The 18,377-nt window shown below is 40.5% G+C and overlaps 1 protein-coding gene across 2 annotated transcripts in view; it reads left to right on the forward strand.

The window, feature by feature from the left end:
• The first annotated feature begins 5,480 nt into the window (after positions 1-5,480).
• LHFPL3 (LHFPL tetraspan subfamily member 3) overlaps positions 5,481-18,377 on the forward strand; it is a 577,335-nt gene continuing 564,438 nt past the window's right edge. For both annotated transcript variants that reach the window (XM_015134635.3, XM_077997142.1), the window contains exon 1: positions 5,481-6,063. In XM_015134635.3, the coding sequence (XP_014990121.1) occupies positions 5,625-6,063 (439 nt within the window). In that variant the 5' untranslated portion in view covers positions 5,481-5,624. The remainder of the gene's footprint in view (positions 6,064-18,377) is intronic.

Below are 18,377 nucleotides of genomic sequence, written 5' to 3' on the forward strand. Positions count from 1 at the left end.
ACATGATTTGCTTTAGCCAATGGAATATGCTTTGGCCAATGGAATGTACTATAACCATATTTGAGCAGAAGTTTTGAGCATGCCATATTTGAGCAGAAGTTTTATATACAGTTTTATAATTTGCCTGAGCCTCTTGTAGTTCTGTCCTCTGTCATGAAACAATATGTCCTCAATAGAGGCTGCTCTTTCAACTGGAACCCCATGATGAGAAGATAGATCTGCAGTCAGGTCCACTTGCTAGAGCAGGAGCACAGCCAACCAACAACTCATTATGTGCTGTGGGTAGGAAGCAAATGATTGTGGTTATAAGCCACTGAAAGTTTGGGTTGCTTCTGCAGCAAGAGCTGACTAATAAGATATAAAAATGTGCCTCTACAATGAAAGTACTGAATTTTCAAGATTAATATTTTTGTGTTACTATGGCAGTAAAAGAAATGCATTTGGAATTATAAGACTTAAAACATAGAATATATGGCTTGGGGATTGTCTCAAAAAGGCTGAACTTGAGGTTTGAGAGATGCAAGTGATTGCCAAGTAGGAGAAACAAGCTGCATGGATACGGATGCCTTTAGCAGAGAATCCAAGTAGTGGGTTCAAATACAGGCCCCAGACTGAAGGTACAAGGGTAGATGTTTCAGATTGTAGGTGTTTATTTTCAATCAAGCTGCACCTCACGTGGGGAACTTCATGAAGCATGTTCAGAAGGTACAGCAGATAGAATTTTCTTTTTTAAAGATCAAGAAGACCAACTAGTATTAGATTCAAAGATAACAGGACCTGCATACTGAACTTCAGATTTTAACATATCACTATGACGGACTTTTAAAACCCATACTTCAGGTGATGGTCATATTTCTATAGTATTTTATTCAATAGAGGTCACTACGTATCTTTAGACTGAATTATTCTAAAATTATCAAGGGCTTAAACAGATTAATAGCAAGATAGTTCTTTTAGTATATTCTTTTAGATAGTCAGCCTTATGAGAAAACAACTTATGCTTTTAACTGAGTTCTGGAAAAAATTTTTTTTAAAAACTTAAAGAAAGGGGCAATTTACACATAATCCAATTCAAAATAGAGGAGAAAAGGAAAGAAGGAGAAAGTCTGGCATTTCTATTTCCCATTTCCCTCCCTATTTGGAGTTCTACACAGACCAAGGTGCAATGAATTCAGAGTCCTATGATGAATTTGATCTTGGTTTGCAGGGAGAGTTGAAATACTCAATCTATCTGATTGCCACTGCTAACTTAGTGATTGATTATCTAAGAGGTGGTTCCTGGTTTCTGAAAATCGCTAAAAGAAAACTAAAGGGGAGCAGAGGAAAGCCTTGATGAGTGAAAAGAGCTTCATTATTAAAATCTTTATATTCTGGAGTAGAATCTGATACTGACCTTGGCAATAGCCCTAAAAATCGATTAAGTAACAGATTTTAGAAATCATCTTTCTCCATTATCCAAGGTCATAGCAATGACTCTTCTGAAAATTCTAAGCAGCCATTGCTTGAAAAAATATACTGATGGGATTTCAGAAGGGGTTTTCAATTTTAAAGAAAATGTCTATTTCACCACAGTCTGATATATATTCCTTAGGTCTCAACTAATTTTTCCCCAAGTGCTGGGTTGTATCTCCCTTTTTATATATTTTTCAAAGTTATCTTGGAAGAATATTCATATAATAGAATAAAACTACTGCAGAAAGGCAGCTCAGGATACATCTGATGTCCTTTTTCTCCTTCAGCATAATTTTAGAGATGAGAAAATGGATCCCTAAGATCCTTGGGCTTTTGTAGTTAGACAAAGATGGTACTAGGTCTGTATCCCAAGGCTCTTGTCCTCTAAGGCTTTCACACTCTCCCTTACCTTTTCAGATTAGTTTGGGATCAAAATATTTAGCTCTTTACCTTACCCAGGATCTTTTTGGCAGTGTTACATGGCCCCCATTCTTCTTTTGTTGCTTTCTCTTGTATAGTCCTAACATTCATTGAGACACAGTTTGCAAAAAGTGAGGTTGTGGGTCTCACTACTGACCCTTTGCGGCAGTCACAGAAAAACATCTTAACAGTGAAGTTTGAGATTTGCGTGTTCAGTGTTTCTAATTCGATGCTGTCGATGACACTGGCTTCTACTAGTTATTTAGCACATATGAATCATGTTATAGTTTCAAAATACTTTTCTATCAATAGCAACTTCTTAGCATGAATCAGGCTAGTTTTATTATTTCCTCCTCCCCAAAACAGCTTTCCTGGTCACATCAGATTTAACGAGGTGCAATAAGTTGCCCAGATGCTTAGCTGTCACAACTCCTAAAGTCTACAGGGTGCAAGCCAAAAGTTTTAGATTAAGGGTAAAAATAGTCTTACCTCTGGGATTCCTGGTTACTAAGGACAAGGTTGGGGGGTGGGTGACAAAGGGGTTTGGGAAAGGGTAGAAGAACATCTTGCATTCATTGAGAGCAAGCCAGGAGTTCACAGGTATTTTAGCTCATCCCTAGTTGCTAGAGTCTTTAAAGATCCTGCTTCACCCTGAAAATCTGCTGTAGTACAAGGAAGGGTGAAGGTAGGCAGAAAGGTCACTGGCAGAGTCCAGTTCATCCCTGACTGACCCTAACTTCAAGAAGCAACAACTCAAATTCTCAGAGGGAATGGGAGCACTTTATTTTATTTTATTTATTTTTCTTTCTTTCTTTTTTTTTTTTTTGAGACTGAGTCTGGCTCTGTCGCCCAGGCTGGAGTGCAGTGGCCGGATCTCGGCTCACTGCAAGCTCCGCCTCCCGGGTTTACGCCATTCTCCTGCCTCACCCTCCGGAGTAGCTGGGACCACAGGCGCCCGCCACCTCGCCCGGCTAGTTTTTTGTATTTTTTAGTAGAGACGGGGTTTTACCGTGTTAGCCAGGATGGTCTCTATCTCCTGACTTCGTGATCCGCCCGTCTCGGCCTCCCAAAGTGCTGGGATTACAGGCTTGAGCCACCTCGCCCGGCCGGGAGCACTTTAGATCAGCAATACACCAACAATGGTCTGATCCTAGTTGCTGTTGACAAGAGTGGACACTGAGTGTGCTCCTTGGTGTGGTGATTCTGAACATGAACCCAGAGGCGATTCCAAACCTGGAATAAGAATAAGGCTGTCCTTGGGCATGACTCAAATAGAAAAGCTCTTTGAATCACATTTGAATCTGAGTCACCCATCAGTCTTTTCTTTGTCCCATAAAGGCAATTCAAGCATTGAGGTATAAACCAGGCTTTTTGATTCTCAGCCTTCCCTTCTCAGCCACCTCCCATCTCAACCACCTCATGGAAACAGTAAGATTTCTTTCAGGCATTTATTTTAAAGAGAGACTACTTCATACAACCAGGTTTTGGGGATTTGAGGGCTTAAGAGAGTTACTAGAAATTACTGTCGGTTCTTGCTGTAAAGCTATCTCTGCCCCTGGGACACATGGCCTGCCAAATGGCCCCATAAATCTGATTATTCTCCTTTCCTTTTTCTCCTTCCATGTTAAAATTCTTCTGATTTACCAGCAACTTCAGGAGAGTTAAAACAAACGAAACCTAACAGAAATTCTGACCCTCCACTGCCACCAATGCACTCATGATGCATCATCATGAACTGTATTTTTAGAGACTTGCAAGTGTTATATTGGGCTAGCCCATATTTAGGTCATCTTTGTCACCTCCTCCAAATCCCTCTGATATTTATTTTGAAGACCTTCTGAGAGTCTATAACCACACTTGCTAGAAATTCTTACTCACTTAAACTTACATGTCTCATGCTACTGTTTAATTCTGTTCTCTCTTGATTTTCAAAGCTCTGTCTGATGGACCTTGAAGTGTAATACATGAATTACATGCCTATAGAAAAAGCTGAATGGAAGATTCTGAAACTCATGCTTTTAGATCCTTTCCCAGTTTCAGCAGCAGCCCCTTCATTATCTTATGTGTCTCACACCCCTATTCCACTTTCTCCCCCTCCCTCTTCATGGAATCTCAAATCTTTAGACTATCAAATGAAGAGCATAGTTAATTTTCATCACTTAGGGTATGACTCTTCTTCCATGGAATAGCCATTGATATAGCCAATTAGGTATAGACTTAGGGTCCAATTCTATCAGAATTCTCTCTGATAGAAATGCTCAGAAAATTCAGGGATCATATGGTTGAAAATGATTTCTTACCAAAATCCACTCCTACAATTAAGCATTCTGGTTTCATGGCTGGGGGTGGGAGGCAGTTACATGTTTCTTTATATTAGAATCAGAAGGAAACAAACAAACAAAAAATAACCAACGGAAATAGGGAAATGCAGTTTGAAAAGTAGAAACTGTTAAAAGAGCAATAGAAAGACTGTTAAAAGGGAAAATATAAGCTAAGGAAACAGCACGAAGTGAGGTGTACAACAGCAATGCCATGCGAAAAAGGAATTCTATATGGGTAATTCGGCGATAAATTAGCCTGAAAACAGCTCTCTGGTTAGCTTTGGGTTGTAGGGGGAGATGGAAGTTCCCGGACAACGAACCATCTGCTGCATCTTTTTGTACCCTTACCACCCAGCTCAGCGCCTGGGCGCAGAGTAGCTGTCAATATTTGCATAGTAAGTGTAACACTGGCAGAACTACCCTGTTTTCAAACAAACTATAAAATTCTGTGACACAGTCCCTTCCAAGCACACACAGGCCCAATCTATGGAAGGATTTATCGGGGAAACGACTTAAAGGAAAGTATGGGGCATCCATTAGCTACAGTTCAGCTGGCTGCCTGGGGGAAAAACGCAAAGAGGACGCAAGCTCAGCTGTGCTTGATGTGAGACCACCCTTGAGGTTTGTCTTTTACATTATTGTCTGCCAGTCTCCTGCGCAACTTCTGTCTCCACCTGTCGACCTGAAGGCAATCGAGGAGTTAGCCAGGGGCAGTTCTGTGGTAACAAGAAAGACTCTTGGGGGCTGTACGCCTCCTCCCCCTTGGCGTTTCTTGCCTGCATCTGCCGCGCTGCCCCTCGTGCCTCTGCAAAGATGCAGAGGTCGAAGCACGTTGCTGTGCGGTGATGAAATGCTCCCTGAATCAGCCTCTCGAGCCCGGCCCCTCACACCCACCAGGATCCTGGGGTTGCCTCTAGGATCCCTATGGGTGGTCCTGCCACCTTCTTAGACTACCCTCGCCCTCCTAATCCAGGCCCGCTTCTCTGGCTCGTGTCCACCCCTTGATGGGCGTTCCGGGGTCGCCGCGGTCCTCTGCGCCCCTGGGCACTGGCAGCGGGGAGGGAGGCGGGAAGCGGAGTGGGGGACGCCCCAGGCTTGCGCGCCGCGGTGCTCCACGAGGGATTTGCCGCCTTCAGCTGCAGCAGCTGCAGCGGCGGCGGCGGGAACAGGGGTGGAGAGTGGTGAGGAGGGCCGGAGCCCGGGCCAGGAGGGAGGAAGGGAGGGGAGCCGGGAGGCTGTGCCAGGCGAGCCGAAGGGGTGCTCCGCGCTCCCCCGCCCTCCTTCCGGGAGCGAGAATGCAGACTCTGAAACTGGTGCTGCTGGGCTGAGGCGGAGGCAGGGGAGTTGCAGCGCGCGAGGCTCCGTGAGTGTGTCTCCTGCGCGCGGAGAGGCGGGGGGAGGCGGAGGACCAGGAGGAGGAGGAGGGGGAGAATGCCCGGAGCCGCCGCCGCTGCCGCCGCCGCCGCGATGCTCCCGGCTCAGGAGGCTGCCAAGCTGTACCACACCAACTATGTGCGGAACTCGCGGGCCATCGGCGTGCTGTGGGCCATCTTCACCATCTGCTTTGCCATCGTCAACGTGGTGTGCTTCATCCAGCCCTACTGGATAGGCGACGGCGTGGACACCCCGCAAGCCGGCTATTTCGGGCTCTTCCACTACTGCATCGGCAACGGCTTCTCCAGGGAGCTGACCTGCAGGGGCAGCTTCACGGACTTCTCCACGCTGCCCTCGGGCGCCTTCAAAGCCGCCTCCTTCTTTATCGGCCTCTCCATGATGCTCATCATTGCCTGCATCGTTTGCTTTACCCTCTTCTTCTTCTGCAACACGGCCACTGTGTACAAGATATGTGCCTGGATGCAGCTCACCTCTGGTGAGTGCGCGCTCACCTCCGCGGAGGCGGAGGACCCCTGGGCGCCCGAACCGGGGAGGGGCCAGAGTGGGAGGGACGGGGGCTGTGAGCGCCGCTGCGAGCCCAGCCGCCTAATCCGCTCAGGCGTCGAGGTGTGCGGTGGGGGGGGGGGGGCGGGAGCCCAGCGAGGCCGGAACCCCCGGGGTTCCCCAGCCCCGGCGCTGGCGCCTCGTCCCGGGGCTTTTGTGAGCCTCCCAAGTGTGGGGGACGCCACCCAGAGGGACGCGCCGGAGACAGGGCGGTTGTGGGGCCGAGTCCGCTCAGAACTATGGTTGGGGGGCGGAGAAGTGGCCGCTTAGAGAGATGAGGCTGGGGGTCCGTGCTGAGGGACTAAGGAGGGACTAACAGGGCGAAGTGAAAAGCGAATTTGGAGAGGTCGTAGTGGAAGGAGCAGCCAGCCTGCCCTGCCCCTTGCTGCTGGGACTATTTCTGTCATTGATCCTGGGAATGGGGGCGAGGGGCGGTGGCTGGAGGGATACTGCTTCTCTCAGTCCTGGGCAGTTATATATGTTTTCTCCTCCATCTGGAGGTGAAGAGATGTTTCTGTTTGGCGTTTCCCCCTTGTAAGAAAAATGTAGCTTAGAACATTCTTTAGCAGTTCCTCAATGTCAAGTCTTCAGTTTGCCTCCTTGTCCGTGCAAAGATCCTTCCATTTCATCTTTAAACAGAGAGAAGTCTTTAGTAAATCAAGATTCCTCAAAATCTCATTTTTGGAAAGTGGCTTTGGGGAAGTGGGCAGAGAGGAGAATCTGTTTCATTAGTATCTCCGCTCACTCTTTGCCTGTGGATGATATTGTTGCCAGCTGGAAGCTATGAAAGTACTTTTTTACTGTGCATCAAAGTTACTTTTAACCCAGAAAGAATGGGGTACATTTCCTGGTGACTTTGAAGAGTCCTGAAACAAAATTGACTCCTTACTGTACTTCCCCTGATGCCGATTGCCTCTCTGCCAGCCACCTTGGATGCCCTCCCTTCTAAAGTAAAGGGTCCAATGGTCCTGACAACTTTCTGTTCCAACATTGTTGAGATCCTTTTGATTTTATGGATGGTCTGGTTGTAGAAGAACACTGAATATCTTAGGCAGCTAAACTTCTCATTTGCATTTTATTTTATTGTTCTCATTTTTAAGATGTTTCAAGATTTTGTCGTTTATTGTATTCCTGGGAAGGCTTTCTGGGGAGCAGGGATTCAATCCCTGAGTTTACCAGAGTGTTGTAGGATGAGTAAATACTTAAAGGTGCTGGACAATAGCGTTAAGGTTCATAATCCTATACTGTTAGTTCGATAACGAAAGATGAAGCTTGTAGGAGACTACACTTGTGTGGAAGTACTTATTTTGTGTTTTGTCTCGCCTGATTTTGATTTGCCATATATTGTAAAAGTGTGTATGTGAAAAGCAAGAAATAAGCACCAGTGGAGACTCCCTGCTTTACACATACCATTATCGCCCTGAAATGTGAGTTCTGCATCTCCTTCTGCACCCCCATCCCCAACTTTTTGTAGCACCCCCTCACTCTATGTTTTTATATATAATGTTAACATTTATGGCCATTTCAAGCAGAATAACTACGATTTGGAATAAATTCACGTATTATGGCTGTTCTTGACACTTAGCTCTGGTTTGACTTTGAAGAGAAGAGGACACACAAGATGCAGATGCTGTAGAAAAAAATTGACCCTGCACAGCTAATTTTAATTTTTCTAAGTTAAATGACCTATTTAGAGAGGTGATTCAAATTACATCGTTTTTCAAAGGTCTGAAAATACTTTGCAGGTGCTTTCTCAACAACACACTCTTCAATGTTTGATTGTTATGAGGTTTCATACTCCAACCCCCCGCTTTTTTAAAGGACAGAAAGAAAATGATCTTTGAGAAAGAAATACCAGCTTTGAAGTTAATACAAACTGCAACCATTACAAGGTTTATTTTGTTTTTTTTTTTTTTTTCCTTTTCTCTTTCTGGAATAGAGCACACAAAGATTGTCTGTCCTGGAGTAGTGAAATATAATGTTGTTCTCAGGCATTTGACATCAATGTTTATCCTGTTTTCCATGTCATGTAAAATGTGGGATAGTTTTTGTACTAAAGATGTAAGGACATTTACTTCATTTTGGAGAAGTCCAGATCCTTAAGTGACATACTTTTTAAAACCTTTATTTGCAATTATTTGGTACTTTATTTCTAGGTAAACTATAGGACATGATTTTGTTCATTAGTGAAGTATATCAATAAAAGAAGAATGGATTCTGATGACAGGTCAAATAAGAATCTGTCACTCATTCACAGATTTTTAAGGAATAACATATAGAAGATATTTCTAAAGAATGTTACATTTAACATGGTTTTCAAGGTTTTTCTAAAAAAAAATATTAAGTCTCATGATACTAACAAAAAAATTAACATAATCTATTGTAAGTTACTTTGAAAGTTTAGTCTAGGCCTGGCACAGTGGCTCATGCCTGTAATTTCAGCACTTTGGGAGGCTGAGGTGGGTGGATCATTTGAAGTCAGGAGTTCAAAACCAGCCTGGCCAACATGGTGAAACTCCATCTCTACTAAAAATACATAAATTAGCCAGGCATGGTGGTGGGCATCTGTAATCCCAGCTATTTGGGAGGCTGAGGCAGGAGAATCTCTTGAGCTCGGGAGGTGGAGGCTGCAGTGAGCTGAGATTGCACCACTGCACACTAGCCTGGGAAACAGAGTGAGACCCCATCTCAAAAAAAAAAAAAAAAAAAGAAAAAAGTTTAGCCTTTAGACTGTTGCTTTTTAATGTTAAGTAGACTTCTCCTGCCTATTGTTTGCCTGTACCTAGGCTAATCTCAAGTGTAATTTGCTAAATATGAAAGATGAGACCTTAATGTACTATTTGCTTATTAGAGACTGTTTATCCCTCATTGGAAATCAAACTATTCACTTGTGTATTTAGTTATCTAAGCATTTTTAATATACTAACATCCTGTATGTAGTCAGGTAGAATATAAAATCCTATTTCTTTTTCTTTCTTTTTTTTTGAGATGGAGTCTCGCTCTGTCACCCAGGCTGGAGTGCGCTGGTGCGATCTCGGCTCACTGCAACCTCTGCCTCCTGAGTTCAAGCAATTCTCCTATTTCAGCCTCTTGAGTAGCTAGGGCTACAGGCATATGCCACCACAGAAGGCTAATTTTATGTATTTTTAGTAGAGACAAGGTTTCACCATGTTGGCCAAGCTGGTCTCGAACTCCTGACATCAAGCAATCCACCTGCCACGGCCTCCCAAAGTGCTGGGATTACAGGCGTGAGCCACCGCGCCTAGCCAGAATCCTATTTCAAGTGATACATTAAGATGATGAAACAGGAGACTTCTTATGATATTACAATATAAAAAATTATTATTTTTATGATTCTGAACGATGAACCAGAAAAATTAATTTATTTATTGGACCTGAAAATGATGTTGCTCATTCATCTAGGCGTGTGAAGCACATTTAATTATCGTGCTGTTATGAACACTTACCCTCTCCTTCCTCACTCTAAGTCTTTATCAAACACAGTAGCGTGAAACTGGGAAGCACAGAATTAGGAGTTAATATATCATACTGTCTTTGGATGTAATCCTGTATCTACAGACCATGTCTTATGTAAAAACTGGAGACATAAAAATAATACATAAAATAAATAATGATAATAAGAGATATAAAACTTTCCTAAATCTGTAGAAAGGCAATTTCTTCAGAAGGAAAAAAAAGAGGCTTTTCTTTCTGTGTAATTTCTCTGACACTAAAAGGAAAGGAGTAGATTTATAATTGGTCAAGCAGGGTCATAAAGTCCAGATTTTTAAAAAATCAGGATGGAAAGGGAATTTTCTTCCCCTGGGAACCTGATTTTCTGCTTCTATGTTCTTGTTCTCTTTAAGTCATTTGTTTCCGTTGGTTTCTGAGTCTACTAATAACCACATTTTATAAACCACGTTTTGTTTGTTCTAGTGACTATAAGCCATACCTTGAATTGTTTCCAGAAGCCCATGTGTTCACCATATTAGGCAAAATAAATCTTTTGTTTTCTTTTTCTTTTTTATAAGCTGAAGTATTCAGGTGGAATTTAAGGTTTTGTAGACATCGGTCATGCATTTCTTGGTCAAAGGCAGCAGATGAGGGAAGATACTCGCTTTCATCTGTGGAGATGGGACACCTGATCCAGACTGGATTTTCTTATTAAGGAGAGATGGGGACAGAATGGGTTGTATTCCCCTGATTCCTCATCGTATCATGCTGAGTGTACCAGCAAGAAGGGCCACCAAGATGGCAAGGCTTTATGGCAAAGCCTGGCTATGGCAAGGGGTAAGGGGTGAATTGTTTAGTCTGTTACCCCTAGCCTCCCAGATTTAGTTCTGCCAAATTCTTTTTACCCCGCTTGCTTTCTTAAATTTTATAACTTTGTCGTTTAGGTGAGATGAGAATCACCCAAGGTAATCACTGTATTTCTTAGCCTGCAAGAAGAGCCTTTGAAATGTTATACCATCCTATCTTGTGGCACCCTCCTGTTTTCTTATAGATCTCATTAGCATTTGAAATTACAACGCATTTCCATGTTTATTTAATTTCTGTCTTCTCCACTACACTGAAAGTTCCATAAGGCCTTGCCTGTTTTTCTTTATACAGCATAGAGGTCAAAAGCATGGAAACTGGAGTTAAAAGATGTAAGTTTGAAGCCTGGCTGTGGCACTTATGGACTGTGTGACCTGGGGAATTAATCTTTCTATGCTTTAGTTGCTCATCTGCAAATATGCGTATAATTGTACCTGTCAGGAGACTGTTGGAAAGACTAAATGAGCTAATGTATATACTTGGTGTCTGGTTTATAGTAAGCAGACTCTCTATGAGTGTTGGGTATGGTTGCTGTTGTTGTCTTGCTATTATTACTATATCCTGGCATATAGTAGTATGTGCACATAGTAGCTATTCAACAAATTTTTGTTGAGTTAATTAATTAAAAAAGAATGAATAATTAGGTGAAGAATGAAAGGAAAAAGGACTTTAAATGTCCCATATGTTGGGCTGGGTACAGTGGCTCACACCTGTAATCCCAGCACTTTGGGAGGCCAAGGTGGGCAGATCACCTGAGGTCAGGAGTTCGAGACTAGCCTGGCCAACATGGTGAAACCTTGTCTCTACTAAAAGTACAAAAACTAGCCAGGCACGGAGGCGTACACCTGTGATCCCAGCTACTCAGAAGGCTGAGGCAGGCGAATCACTTGAACCCGGGAGGCGGAGGTTACATTGAGCTGAGATCATGCCACTGCACTCCAGACTGGGCAGCAGAGTGAGACTCCATCTCAAAAAGTAATAAAATAAAATAAATTTCCCATATGTTGTGGTGAGAAGTGAATGCTGTGTACTTTGAAAGTCATGATACTCATTTCTCAGTGGTGTGTGGCATCACTAGTAGTGACCACACTGAAAGAACTATTCCTTGTTCTTTGATGACAATGGTTGTGACTTGACACCCTAATTTGTGATGAGCTATTTGCCAAACAGAGGCTTTCTGATGTGTAGGTAATGATCTTTATTACAGCATTGGGACATAATCGTATCTCAGGCTTCAGCAAATTTTCCCTTACCATTTATTTTCTCATTAAAAATCCCCACGTCATCCAAAATGGAGGCTTTATGTAAAAATGAAGAGATTGGGTTTTCTTTCATAAAGAGCAGGGAATTGTTCTAGGTTAGATTTCCTTATGTACCTTCAGGAGCAATAAAGACAGGAAAAGACATATTTTCCAGGCTTTCCCACTTCTTACTTGGCATCAGTGCAGATGTGCTCTTGGACTCCCATGGAGCCGGCCAAGCCCTCTCTGATAGAGTGATTCTGAATGTGCTGAGCTCTGATGGGGTGCTTGGAAGAGGGGACAAAACCGGGATGTACTCAGGTGTAGACTCAAGTGTTCAGGACAATCTTCTGTCCTTACCATTTGGCTGGTGCTGAGCAGTATGAGAAAGTGAGTTCTTGCTCCAAAGTGCTGCTTATGCATCCTAAGTTCAGTGCCATGGAGTGACCCTAAAGAGAGGCTTTTCCTCTACCAGAGCATTTCAAATCTTCTCCCACATGTAGAGGAAAGGATGCATACTGCTGGAGGGGGCAGTTTTTGTTTTCTAACAACAAAAATAAAAAAAGAATTTTTTATTTGCTGAGACAAACTTACAAGTAAGTGATCTGGAATAATTTAGAAACATTTCCCTTATATGTAATGTGACAAGAAATGTGGCAATTGAAGAGATGTCACATATATTAAAATATATTAATGTGATGTCAAAACAAACAGTTTTTATAAAAGTGAGATTTTAAGCAAACATCTGTGAAAAATAACCGGTCCCATATAACCCATACAATATATTGTTAGGAATTTTTTCTTGGTGCAAGGCTGCACATTTAACAACTTTTCCACTGTAAAAATATAATAAATTACTTCTATACTTCTGTAAGAAAATACTATAGTAAAAGTCTAACCAGAATGTGCTATCGGAGGCTTAATATGAAAACACCTATTTGGTAATTTTTGTTTGGCCTGTTGCTACCACCCAGGAAAGAGAATCCAGATGGCTAGGCTAGTATATTGCACTGTAGGTACATACCTCAGAAATCTTTCAAAGGGAGTAAAATGAAAAAAATAAAGAAAGAAAGAACAGAAAAGCATATAGCTAGAGTGCTAGAGTTCCAGTATGTGGCTCAGTGCACTTCTGTGTGTGGTATCAGGAGATAAACTATGGGGAGAGGAGTAGAGAGAATTTTGGATCACATTGGCACAAAGCAAATGACACTCTAGGAGAATTCTACTTTGAGGGCTTGATCTAATGATAACTGGGCTAGTTTTAAAGTGTAATTTCCATAATATATTTGAACTTTAGGAGTCAGCACCAACTTTAATTAATGTGAATTTTCCTTATCGTAATAAGTCAACTGGAATTTTTATTTGATATGAGGAAAGATCAAGGAGCTGACCTTTATTCTTTTTTTTTTTTTTTGAGACAAAGTCTCGCTCTGTCACCCAGGCTGGAGTGCGGTGGCGCAATCTTAGCTCACTGCAACCTCCACCTCCCAGGTTCACACCATTCTCCTGCCTCAGCCTCCCGAGTAGCTGGGACTATAGGTGCCCACCACCATGCCCAGCTAATTTTTTTATATTTTTAGTAGAGATGGGGTTTCACCATGTTAGCCAGGACGGTCTCGATCTCCTGACCTCGTGATCTGCCCGCCTTGGCCTTCCAGAGTGCTGGGATTACAGGCGTGAGCTACTGTACCCAGCCGACCTTTATTCTTAATAATAAAAAGAAGATAGTAATAATGATGGAGAGCAAGAGGCTGCTTCATATAGCAAATAGTAGATAAGTTATTTGATGACTTAAACATAATGCTGTTATAAAGAGTCACTGAGGCATTTGAAAAACAGAAATAATCTCCCTCAGCATCCTAAATGTTTACATAACTAATATCATAATAAAGACATAAGTGCTCAAATTATGGCGACAGTTCTATGATACTCCCACTGCACAAGATCCTGGTACTATTCATAGTTTAAATTGTCCTAACTATAATCTTGAGTGCATATCTCACCTTTTTCGGGAAAAAAAAACCCAGAAAAATAAGTGGTTTGCAAGGGGAAGATAAATACTTTTTCCACCAATATAGACATGAACCATATCTGACTACTATTGGGTAGAATGAAAGAAGAAAGCAAACCTTTTGGAAATAGAGTAGCTGGCACAGAATTGCCATACTTGAGTTCTGATATCTTCCCCACCCTAATGAAACCAAGGGCTGCAGCAGAGTAGGGGCTGCTATGTGTGCTCAACAGGAAGAAAGATCCTAAATGATTGTCTGAGTGAAGTTGATCTTCTAATTGCATGAAATTTTAAGATTATGACTTATCAATGAAAGGGCTTAAGTAGAAGGGCAGTGAAAAATAATGAGATAAATGAAAAATAGTTGTAGATCTGAAAAGAGGCCCTAACTCAGAAGCAGACATGCACAACCTAACTAATCAAGGGAGTTTTCCACATCCTTTTCCTGTTAGAGAACAATGGCAGATAGGATTTTGAAGGGGATTCAACTTTAGCTTTCGTACAGAATGCATCACAGACCCATTTATTTAAGTGTTTGTAGACTCCTTCTGGAAATAGTCTGGAGGGAATGTTTTCTGCATGGCCCTTAGTTGGTTTCAGTGAAGATCAAGAGTGAGGTGCTGCAAAATCAAAATGGGAAATGTGTATTATAACTTACAGAAGGCTTAGTATTAAACAAACAAACAACAACAACAACAAAAAAAACAGCCAAACAATCCAGCTGTGAAGAATGGCAGGGATAGTGACACCAAAAGTAAATGAAGTGTGAATAGTAAAGAGGCAATGAAATTCAAGGTTGGAAAACCTGTGGAATTTTGTAACATCAAATGCCTATTGAATTTGATACAATAAATGGCTTAAAAATGTATTGGCACAGGACAAGCAGAGAGCTAGAATATGTCATATGGTGCAGAGCTGTGTGCAAATTCCAGTTTTTAAGAAAGAAAAATTATGGCTTTACCCCCAATCAAGGAATTATAATAGACTCTAAAATCAAGCTATTTAAAGGGAGAGATACTAGATGTATGGCAGGTGGAAATAAGGAGAAAGGTTAAAATAAGGCAATGTAAGAAAGAATAGGCCATTGTAAAATTTGATGAAAAGCATTTCTATAGTTTCTCTTTGAAAACCTAGTTATAAATTGTGAGTTTAAATTGATTTCTGTAGTATAATGCCTTTAATGGGGAAAGAGTACTTACAGTGAACATTTGGGTAAATACATTTACAGAACATTTTAAGAACATGTATAATTACAAACTAGACTAATTGAATTCATCCAAAATTCAAATGATTAATAGCCAGCGATATTGTGGAGCTGTGTGATGCCAAATGTGAGTTAACTGAATATCTACATTTTAACCAGTTGACTGGACAAAACATAGTACTGACCACTTGACATGTTATAAAAACCTTCATAGAGAAAGGAATGCTCTATTGTAGTGTTTTAAAAACCATGGTTGATGACCTTTTAATGGTCATAGTATCAGTTCGTAGATAATCAACATTAGAACTTGGATTAAAACAGAGTAGAAAATACTAATGCAAGGCATATAAAAAGGGTCTTATGAAACTTTTATTTTCTAAAAACATTTACATATTTACACACGTGTGTGGACTAGGTTGCGACGTAAAATGTATTACTTACTGTAGGCTGTAGTCACAATGTTTGAACAATACTATTCCAGAGAAAAGATGATTTAGTGTGAATTTAGGAAAATAATCATCTCTTCTTTGGAAAATTGTGGAAGATTTATACAAGTTATTCATAGCTAATTTTGTATTAGAAGCTAGATTAGATAAAACATACTTAAGCAATTTGAGACTTTTTTCCTTTGGTTTTATTTTCTCACCTCCATTTATGACTTTTATTGCTAATGTATCCCCAATTAAATTGTGGGTTGATTGAAAGTTAGACTTATTTTTAATCAAAATCCAGATGTGATTTGATTGACCCTTTGTGCTATAAAAAATGACATGGCCCACCTCTGAGAAACAATATGGCTTAAAAACCATTTAACAAAATTATTTAACCTTATCAAGTAGATATAGACTCATAGGCTTTTGAATGTTGGACTGATATTAAAAATCATTTAACATAATCTTCTCATTTTCTTGATTAAGAAATAATAATGGCCGGGCGTGGTGGCTCACACTTGTAATCTCAGCACTTTGGGAGGCCAAGGTGGGTGGATCGCCTGAGGTCAGGTGTTCAAGACCAGCCTGACCAACATGGTGAAACCTGTCTCTACTAAAAATACAAAAATTAGTCAGGCGTGATGGCAGGTGCCTGTAATCCCAGCTACTCGGGAGGCTGAGGTAGGAGAATTGCTTGAATCCAGGAGGTGGATGTTGCAGTGAGACAAGATGTTGCCATTGCACTTCACCCTGGGCAACAAGAGCAAAACTGCATCTTAAAAAAAAAAAAAAAAAGAAGAAGAAGAAAAGAAATAATGGTAAATACTAACTATTGAGCAACTACCACTTGCAAAAACCTTTAGTTTAACCCTCACAACAATCCTACAAGGTTTGTATTATTATACCCATTTTGCAGATGAAGAAATTGAGGCTTAAAAAATTACTCAAAAGAACTTGTATCAAGGTCATAGAGACAATAAGTGGTTTGAGCCAAAATCAGACTCTTTCCCTGGCCTACAGCATGTTTCCACTAAGTCTGAGAGAAATTCAGAGTCTTGCCAAAAGAATACCTTGGAAAAATTGAGATCAACACGCATCTGATTCCCACTGCAGTTCCATTCTACCACTTTCTTTTGCCACCCAATGTAACGTCCATTTGTTTAGTGTAAGTCTTCAATATGCATTTTCACCATTCTGTATCACCATGCAAGGAAGGAGCTGCTCTTTACAGGGGAAATAATTATGTATTTACCAGAATTTCCTCTTCAAGCATACTTATGTGTGATGAGCCAGCCTTCATACCATCCTTTTCATTTCTCTAACCTAGAGTCTGCAATGGTTCTTTTCCCCTAATGCCCCCTTGGTTACACCTCTGAGATTATTGCCATTAGTCTTAGACTGTGAATTCCTACAGGACTAGAGCAGCATCCACATTATTGGCTCTATGTCATCCAGTTTTGCCCTAAATTAAATGCAGAGATGTTCTTAATAGATTTACTTATTGATGGTGGTGGTGAAGATGGACAGAGTTGCTAAGGCATAGACACAGTTCCAGAGAAGGTAATAATAGACTTGAGCAGTTTCTGAGGGGATCAGGGTGAGGAAGGGAAGCTAGTGTGTGGTCAATATTTGCATCTTGACCTGTCATCTTATTGGCTGGATGACTTTGGGTAAGTCATCTACCTATTTTTGACTTTTCATTTTCTTGACTTAATTTTTTTAAGGCTTATACAATTCTATTCCAGATTTTTAAAAAAGGAGATTGCAAGTTATAGACATTTAAAAAATAACATCTGCTAACCAAATGTTGCTGTGTATTTACCAAGAAAGTAAATGTTAGGCAAACCATCAAGGATAGAGTGAAATTAAAGCAGAAAGAAAATAAAGAAAAACTAGAAAGACAAGTAGGCATCTAAAGTTAAATTTTCTCAGTCTAATGAAACTTTAAATAAAATCTCTTTTCTTTATCCCTAGGATTATTGAATTAATGCACATGAAACACTTAAAATTGTACCTAGAATATAGTAAGCACTCAAAAAATGTTAGCTATGATTACTGTTACTACTACTACTACTACTACTACTACTAAAGAGATCAGGGCCAGAGGCATGGTTAGTGTTTACAAAATTTAGTAAACAGAAAAAATTGAACTTACAATATACTACCTAATGAAGGCAATTGAGTAGCACAATTTGTGTATGCTGGATCTACTTTGTTTTGAGATTAAGAAAATGGTTACGAGCATTTTTAGTAAACTGCACGGTGTTATAAAAATGCTATTGTGATCCTTGAATTGTATGCATTACTAACAAAACAACAGGTTCAGTTAAGAGTTTAATTTTGTGTTAACAGGACTAACTCTTCCATTTTATTTGTCTGGAGTAATGACTCAAAATAATAGGAATGTATTTTGGAGATCATTTTGAACTGTTTGATAACTGCAACTAAACAAACTTAAAAAAAGGAAGCCATGTTTTGAGGAATGCATGGCAAGACAGTTTTTTAATTGTGTTAAGACCTGAACATTTAGTCATTCTTACTAAGTTCCTCCAAATGATAGAGAAATATTATCAGCTGTTACCCAAATTATTTCCTCTTCACAGTTATTGAAAGCAAAATTGAATATTCTCCATCTCTAATAACATCAGGAACAAATTAGAAATAGCATTTTCCTCTGCTATTCAAAATGTAACTATAATACATTGAAAATTAGGTTTCTCAATCCCTTATCTGTGAATCTTTATTGTTTTCCTAAGCAAAGAAGGTAGTGATTTAAAATTTTCAGATTTATGCTCAAATGAAGATTACGTCGTTCTGTTTTCATTAACATGTTAAGTCCTTGTATTTCTTTAGCTTTTCTAAAGAAAGTTAAAAAGCAGCAACAACATTGCTTCTTATAAATGTTTCAAAGTCATTGGTTTTAAAGTCATCAGTTTATTATAAAATCAGACTATCAAGTTTGCTGTGACTACATCTATGACTATGATACAAACTACTGGATTAAACAATCAGCAAAGGAACATTCTCTGCTTTACATATTCA

The sequence above is a fragment of the Macaca mulatta genome, chromosome 3 (assembly GCF_049350105.2).
Source record: "Macaca mulatta isolate MMU2019108-1 chromosome 3, T2T-MMU8v2.0, whole genome shotgun sequence".
NCBI classification, from domain to species: Eukaryota; Metazoa; Chordata; class Mammalia; order Primates; family Cercopithecidae; genus Macaca; species Macaca mulatta.